Source organism: Canis aureus, chromosome 26 (assembly GCF_053574225.1).
Source record: "Canis aureus isolate CA01 chromosome 26, VMU_Caureus_v.1.0, whole genome shotgun sequence".
Lineage (NCBI taxonomy): Eukaryota > Metazoa > Chordata > Mammalia > Carnivora > Canidae > Canis > Canis aureus.
Genome location: NC_135636.1, coordinates 38,782,609 through 38,790,291, shown reverse-complemented (window position 1 = coordinate 38,790,291; position 7,683 = coordinate 38,782,609). Strand labels below are relative to the sequence as shown.

The 7,683-nt window shown below is 57.5% G+C and overlaps 1 protein-coding gene across 1 annotated transcript; it reads right to left on the bottom strand.

Annotated features, from left to right (window-relative positions):
* Positions 1–203: 203 nt before the first annotated feature.
* MMP9 (matrix metallopeptidase 9) lies at positions 204–7,264 on the bottom strand. The gene is made up of 13 exons (XM_077873372.1): positions 7,091–7,264; positions 6,365–6,597; positions 5,853–6,001; positions 5,437–5,565; positions 5,175–5,348; positions 4,768–4,941; positions 4,188–4,364; positions 3,948–4,103; positions 2,855–3,125; positions 2,593–2,732; positions 2,139–2,289; positions 1,916–2,019; positions 204–516 (listed from the first exon to the last, which is right to left on the bottom strand). The coding sequence occupies exons 1-13, from the start codon at positions 7,226–7,228 to the stop codon at positions 398–400; spliced, it is 2,115 nt and encodes a 704-aa protein (XP_077729498.1). The 5' UTR covers positions 7,229–7,264; the 3' UTR covers positions 204–397.
* Between the last annotated feature and the right edge of the window lie 419 nt (positions 7,265–7,683).

Sequence of the window (7,683 nt, the reverse complement as noted above, 5' to 3'; positions counted from 1 at the left end):
GGGGCTCAATAAATGTTTGATGAATGAAAAATAGGTTGGCCATTTTCCCAGCTGTAAAATAGAAGTAATCACATTTTATCTTCCAAATAGGAAGAATGAATGTTAATATTTATGAAGTGCTTAGGACACTACCTGGCACATAGTGAGCAGTCTATCAGTTACATACATGCATGTGTGCATACATACATAAAGAAAACTGCTCCTCAAGGTTAAAGAATTCAAGTTTATTAAAAACATCCAGCAAAAAAGGAAGGTGGAAAGAGGGGCCCAGCCCACCTCAACTCTTCCTTGTCCTCCAGAACAAACCCACCAGTTTGTGTCCGGCAAACTGGCTCCCTCCCCATTGGGACCATCCCTATAGGATCCACTCTGCAGTGCTGAAGCAGGGTGGGAAGCCCTAATCCTCAGGGCACTGCAAAATGTCAAAGGTCACGTAGCCCACTTCGTCCACCTGGTTCACCTCATTCCGAGAATTCACACGCCAGTAGAAGCGGTCCTGGCAGAAGTAGGCTTTCTCTGCAGGGGAACAGCAAGGACAAGGGAGGTGATGTCAACCTTCCCACAAACACATACAGAAGCAGAACAAGAGCTTTACAATCATCCCTCTTGCCCTTTCTAGATCTTTCCAAGCTTTTCATATGACATCTCTGTCTCCCCCGCCCCAACAGAGATGTTGGAGGGCAGAAAACCCCAACGTCCAAAGCCCTGGCACCGAGCCTGGCACACAGTAGGTACTCAAAACAATTCATTCAACATGCGTATGTTCAGCCATTCATTTCATCAAATATTTATAGTGCTCAGCACTGTTAGAGGCACCGGGGGATACAGCAGAGAAAAAAACGTAGGCATCATCTCAGTTCTGCTGCTGCTGGCACTCTCAAGGGGTAAGAGAAACAATTAACAAGCAAACGTTTAAGTAAATAAATAAATGAGACTGTGACAACATAGAAAGCTATGAAGGAAATAAAAGCAAGTAGGTGAATAACTCATGAGGGGCAGAGAAGGCCTCTTTGAAAAGGTAGCCTAAACCTCCCAGCCCCAAAGGGTAAAAGGGAGGGAGCCCAGCCATGGTCTGGGGGAGAACCTTCCGGGTGTGGGAACAAAAAGCACAGAGGCCTGGAGCTAGGAGTGACCTTGACCTGTTCAAAGAGCAGCCAGAGGCCAGGTGGGTGGTGCAGAGCAGGAACCACTGGAGTGCTGGGAGGGTATGAGGGGAAGATCAGATCCCAGTAGTTTCTTTGACCTTGGAACTGGTCTGTAGTCATTCCCAGGACCGTGGCCCTGCACTCCTACACATTCCCTACTCCTGAGAACATCCTGATGGCATTGAACAACCAGTATACCTTGGAACAGAGTATTTACAAAGGAGATGGTGAAAACTGAATATTTTGTTAGTAGAGTCAACAGAACTTGTCAACTGATTATATGTGAGCGGTGAGACAGAGAAAGTACGGGTAACTCCAGCTATCATGCCCATTTTACAGATGGGGAAATGAGGCTCCATGAGCAGCAGTGACTTGCCCAAAGATAGTTACAAATTGTTTTGTTTTGTTTTTTAATCACTGTATTTCCCATGTCAGCATGGGTGCCTGGCATATTATAGGCACTTGATAAATATTGTCTAATAAAGGAATGAGCCTCCCAGCAAACCACGTGTCCTGTACTGTCTGGGAAAGAGCTTCCAGCCAGGGAGGCAGGATATCTGGGTTCTAGTTCTGGTTGTTCCTAGTGTCCCTTCATGATCTGGGAAAGGTCTCTACATTTTTAAGGAACTTCATCTGTGCTGGGGCATTTGCCTCAGTCTCCAGAGGATTTTTTTTTTTTCTCTTCTTCAGAATTTGACCAATCACCTGAGGCAGGCTAAGGTAGGAAGGGGGGGGTACTCCCTCCTGACCCGCGGGTCTGCAGCCCTCACCTTGGTACTGGAAGATGTCATGCGTGTTCAAGGGCACCCCGGGGTACATCTGTTCCACCGAGCCGGCGCTCCTGGGATCCACGGTCTGCGTCTTCACGTCGAAACTGCAGGAAGGTGGTGAAGAAACAGGTGGTGAAGAGACAGGTGCTGAGTTGGAGGGCGGGGTGGGCGGATGTCGCCCGATGTCCCCCTGCCGGCGGTCGGCGGTCGCCGTGACTCTCACCTCCAGAAGCGCTGCCTGCTGAACAGCAGCACCTTACCCCCGCCTTGCGGGAGGGCGCCGGTGACTTGGGTAACCTCCGGGCCCAGGCCCAGCTTGTCCAGACGCCTCGGGCCTACCACCGACGTGCCTGTGTACACCCACACTTGGCGCCCTGCAGGGGAGAAGAGCCACGTCGGTCTGGGGGCAGGGAGTGGACACACATTGCTCTTGAATGTCAAGGAGAAGAACCCAGCGAGGCCCTTCTGCGCCCGAGGTGCCCGCAGACTCGGTGCCCACGGAGGAGACCGGCTCCATCGGACTGTGCAAGGGGACGGTGACGATCGGCGCCAGAAGGGGGCGCCTTTTTCCTAATCCGCGTAAACTGTTTCGCGGATTTATACTCGGTCTCTTGGCCCTCCTAGATTGGCGAGGATGAGGATGGCGGGAGCGGAGGAAGAAAAAGGAGGAAACTAACCAGAGAAGAAGAAAGTCTTCTTGGTGAGCCCGTCCTCAAAGGCGGAGTCCAGCTTGCGGGGCAGCGCAGGCCACGTGTCGGTGATAAGGAAGGGGCCCTGCACCCGGCGTCCCTTGCCCTTGGAGAATCGCCAGTACTTCCTGGGAATGAGAAAAGGGAGCAGCGGGGCACTGAATTTTGAACCCGAGGCCAGTGGGCGGAGAGGGGCAGGCAGATGCCCCTCCAAGTCGCCTCCCCCAGCCACACAACCAAGCCCGCTCACCCTTCCTTGAAGAAATGCAAGTAGTTCCTGATCTCCGCGATGGCGTCGAAGATGTTCACTTTGCATATATCCTCTGCCGGATCCACAGGCACTGTAGGGGCCTCAGAGGGGCCAGCAGTGGGGGGACCCGTGGGGCCAGCTGCAGGGGGGCCTGTGGGGCCAGCAGTGGGGCGCTCTGAGGGGCGGGTGGTGGGAGGACCAGTAGCGCAGACGGTGGGCGGGGCGGTGGGCGGGGCGGTTGGAGGCTGTGGCTCAGGTTCAGGGCGAGGACCTAAAGAGAGACGGGGGCATCCGGATGAGATACCTCTATTCCTGCACACATCTCTGCTGGTGGAATATATGCCACCCCAAACCCCACCAGTTAGGCGTTTAACACTCCCTCTCCTCACTTTGGGTGTTGGAACTGCCTTCCCTCAATCACACTGACAGGCCCATTCCCCACCCCACCCCTATCCATTCACCTTTCATTCTAGTCATGTTTGTCCAATCCCTGGGCTGTGTAGGAACCCACTGGGCCTTACGGACACAGGACATGCAGGAGCTCTCCCTCCCCCTCCAGGGTGGTGGGAAAGAAGTGTTTTTTGAGCGCCAAACTTACTGCTAAGAGCTTTATAAATTCGCATTAGCTCATTTGACTTAAAAAAAAATACCATCAAGTAGATTCTTTAATATCTCCATTTTTTAATGAAGGAATAATATTAATGATCATAAGTGATGATAACAAGATATTAAACACTCATATGGTGTCTACTATATGTCAGGCATTATTCTAACTCACTCAAACCTCCCAACAACCCTATGAGCAGGTGCCATTTAACAGGTGAGAAAATTGAGAGGTGAAGTAACTTCCATGGTCACCTAGCCAGGAAGTGGCTGGACTGGCTTTTGAACCCACGTCTGTCTAGACTCAGTCTAGAGTCTAGGCTCTTTATCACCATCTCCAAGCAATGACCAGGCAGCAATTGGACCCACTGGCCCCAGGCTTTCCCACAGATAAACGTTGAGGTCCCCCCTGCCCACCTCCCTCCGTTTCCCCATTGTGGGTACTGCGACAAAGCCCCACCCCTTCCTCCATCCCTGCCCCCAACCTCACCGTACAGATGCTGGATGCCCCTCACGTCGTCTTCATGCAGGGGGGGGCCCTCGGTGAAGCTGTACATGGGGTACATGAGCGCTTCTGGCACCGATGAATGATCTAAACCCAGCGCGTGGCCGAACTCATGGGCGGCCACAAGGAACAGGCTGTATCCTGGAGGAAAGAGAGGCCCTGGGATGTGAGCCCTGGCCCTCCCTCCCCCAACACCAATGCCCCCAACCTTGGAACCCTGTTCACCTTGGTCCGGGCAGAAGCCCCACTTCTTGTCTCTGTCAAAGTTCGAAGTGGTGGCGCACCAGAGGTGCCCATCTCCGCGGCCCTCCCTGGTGCACGTCGAGTACTGCTTGCCCAGGAAGATGAAGGGGAAGACACACGGCTCCCCGGCGGAGTTGCCCCCGGTCACCGCGGAATCGACTGGAGACAGGAAGCGCCTTGGGTGAGCCAGGTGGGTGGGCCCAGTAAGGAACCAGGCGCGGGCCAAACTGGGAGCTAGATAATCCTGGTGTCCTATTTTAAAAGCCTAGGGGACGCTGGGGATGCAGCTGAGCCCGGGCTAGGGTGGTGGGCGGGGCCTACCGACGGAGACTGCAGGAGAGGCAGCAAGCCGGACTAAAAGGCCAAGCCGCAGGGGTGCGGGGTGGGGAGGGGCGGCACGTGGACGTCAGTCCGAAGGGCTGTGACCGTGGACAGAGACACCGCGGTCCTGAGGACCAGCGTGGAGTGGAGAGACAAACCGATGGGTGGAGGAGCCCCACTTCAGGGACCAATGCGAAACTAAGTGGGGCGGGCCTGAGTCTGGCAGGCGGAGCAGAGGTACCTCGGGTTGGGCAGAAGCCGTAGAGTTTGTCCTGGTCGTAGTCGGCGGTGGTGGAGCACCAGCGGTAGCCGTCCGAGCGGCCGTCGGTGGTGCACGTGGAGTAGGAGCGGCCCTCGAAGGTGAACGGAAACACGCAGGGCTTGCCGTCCCCATTGCCGTCCTGGGTGTAGAGTTCTGGGGAGACCCACACAATTACCCGAAGATGCCATGAGTATACTGACCCCCCACTCTGTGTCCCCCATCCCTCCTGTACCCATTTCACAGATGAGAAACTGGCCCCAGAGGACGAGAGGCTGACTTGCAGGCCAGGCCGCACAGCCCTAGTGGCAGCGCCGGGATGAAACTCTAGGGTTCTGGCCCCTCGAGGGGGTGGGCGCCGCTCACCCCCGCCGCGACCCCGCACTCACTCTCGCTGGGGCAGAAGCCGAACCGACGGTCGGTGTCATAGTCGGCCGTGGTGCTGCACCAGGGCGTGTCATCGGAGCGGCCGTCCGTGGTGCAGGCCGAGTAGGAGCGGCCCTCGAAGGTGAAGGGGAAGTGGCAGGGGGCGCCATCTGCGTTTCCGAAGTGGGTCGGAACCACTGCGGGAGGAGGGGGACGGGGTCAGGGTGGCCGGTGATGAGTGTGAAAAGAGAAGGGAGTGGGGGCCGGGGCGGCTCAGGATCTCACCGACGCCCTTGCCCAGAGTCCATAACTCCTCGTCGTCGAAGTGGGCGTCTCCCTGAATGCCCGGGCCGGGAGGAAAGGCGTGAGCCAGAAGCCCGTTCTTCCCATCGAAGGGATACCCATCTCCGTGCTCTGGGGAAGCAGGTGGGGAGAAGGGCGTTAGCTGAGCGCAGCTGTGCAGATTGCGCGCTGCGCACCGGCGCTGCCTCGAGTGTGGGCGGAGACCCGCCCGGAGCGGTCCGAGCCTCGAGTCCCCGCGCTGTGCGGCGCCGGGCGGGAGGGGGCGCACGGGGCCAGCCGGGCCAGGCTGCGCGCACCGGGCTCAGAGCCGGTCCACCGCCCGCCCCACTCCCTCCGCGGTCCTCTCTCCGCTCTCCCGGTCCGAGACCCTCCTGGCCTTCCCCTGCTCGCGCTCTCACCCCTAACACCGAACTGAATGATGATGTCGGCTTCGGGGCCGTACACGCGAGTGAAGGTGAGCGGCGTCACCGCGCTCCAGACCGCGAAGGCTCGGGCAAAGGCGTCGTCGATCACGTCGCGGGGCAAGTCTTCCGAGTAGTTTTGTATCCTGAGGGGGGAAAGGCGGGAGGCTATAGGTCAGAAGTGAGGCCGGAGCCCGGGGCAGTAGCAGCGACACCCGGTGTGTCAGCGACCTCAGCAAGCGCAGTGCTCCCTGCGCTCCGCGCTTGCATCTACAAAGCGCCCTCAGACGCATTTTTCTCTTGGGACGCTCACAATGGCCCTAGCAGGAAGATTCAAGGGTGCGTGCGAGACCCATTTCCCTGAAGGAGAAACAGGGGCTCAGAGGTGGAGCCACTTGCCCCAGGCTGCCCATTTAAACCCAGGGACCCGTCTAAGGATGAGATCACCGCCGCGCGGGGTCTGGCCCTCCCGCCCCGGTCCCGCGCCTCCGCGGAGCCCGGCCGCGCACCAGTAAGTGATGTCGTTGTGGTGCCACTTGAGGTCGCCCTCAAAGGTCTGGAATTTGCCCAGGTCCGGGACGCCGCAGCGCGGGGCCCGCATGGCCTCCAGGGTGGTTTTGTCCAGCTCTCCAGTCTCAGGCAGAGCCAGGCGCCTCTGGAGAAGCCGCAGCCCGCGACTCAGGGACTGCTTGTCGTTGCTCAGCTCGGCCACTTGAGTGTAGCCATAGCGAAACAGATATTCCTGTGGATGGAGGAGCAAAGATATTCCAGAGCCCTGATTCTTTCTCTGCCCTATGTGGCTGGATTGCATCTGTCCAGGCACTCAGGGACTAGAGACTACACAGGACTTCGTACCTTGGATACCTGTACTAATGCCCACCCACCCATTAACTCCCTTCCCTGTAGATATCCTCAGCTCCTTCCCAGCCTGGATGCCCCTGGCCCGTGCCTATCTCGGGGGGTCCCTAGCATTTAGCCCTGTCTACCCCCAGCCCATGCCCACTCTGGAACCCTCCAATGCAAATGCACCACCACCCCCATTTTAGCCATTCCTGGCCATCACTGTCCAGAGCCTCTGCAGGACCCCCCCAGGGCCTGATCTTGGACACCTCTATTCTCCAGACATGCCCATCACCCCCAGCTTGCCCCAAGGTATCTCCTTCCAGGCCACATGCCCTTCCTGTGACTCCTGGGGAGCCAGCCCTCCCTAACTCCAGACGGGGGGATTAGCCTACCTCTGCCAGCTGCTTGTCAGTGAGATTAGTTCTCATGTCTCCTGGAAAGACCACAACGGTGGGCTTGTGTGGTCTGGGAGCTGCAGAGCAGCAGCCCAGCACCAGGAACACCAGGACCAGGGGCTGCCTGGGGCTCATGGTGAGGGTAGTGGTGTGTCTAGCTACTAGCTGACCCTGTGAGGGGTTTAAGAAGGCACTGTTCACTGAATCAGTAACCCCGCCCCTCCCTGGCAAGTAGGGGCTGACTCAGGGGATGGGGTGTGTTGGGGAGGGGGGCGGCCCCAGCATGAGAAGGCAAAGAAAGGGCTTACACCACGTCCTCCTCTACCCCCTGCCCACAGTTCCCACTGCCGAGTCAGGCAGGACCCCCGACCCACAGGAAACCACAGGCCCATAGGGGAAGGGTTGGGTTTTGCAAACTGCAGAGCTTGTGGGAACTGAATGAAAGCAAGGGAGAGAGTTAAGGCTACAGGACTCCCTGAGCTCACCACCCAAAGGCCCTAAGTGGTCAGCCCAAGGGCAAGGGATGGAAGTTTCCCCAAGGCCTCTTCCTGAGCCCAGCAATCCCCCTTCTCACGCTGCTGGGCTCCATC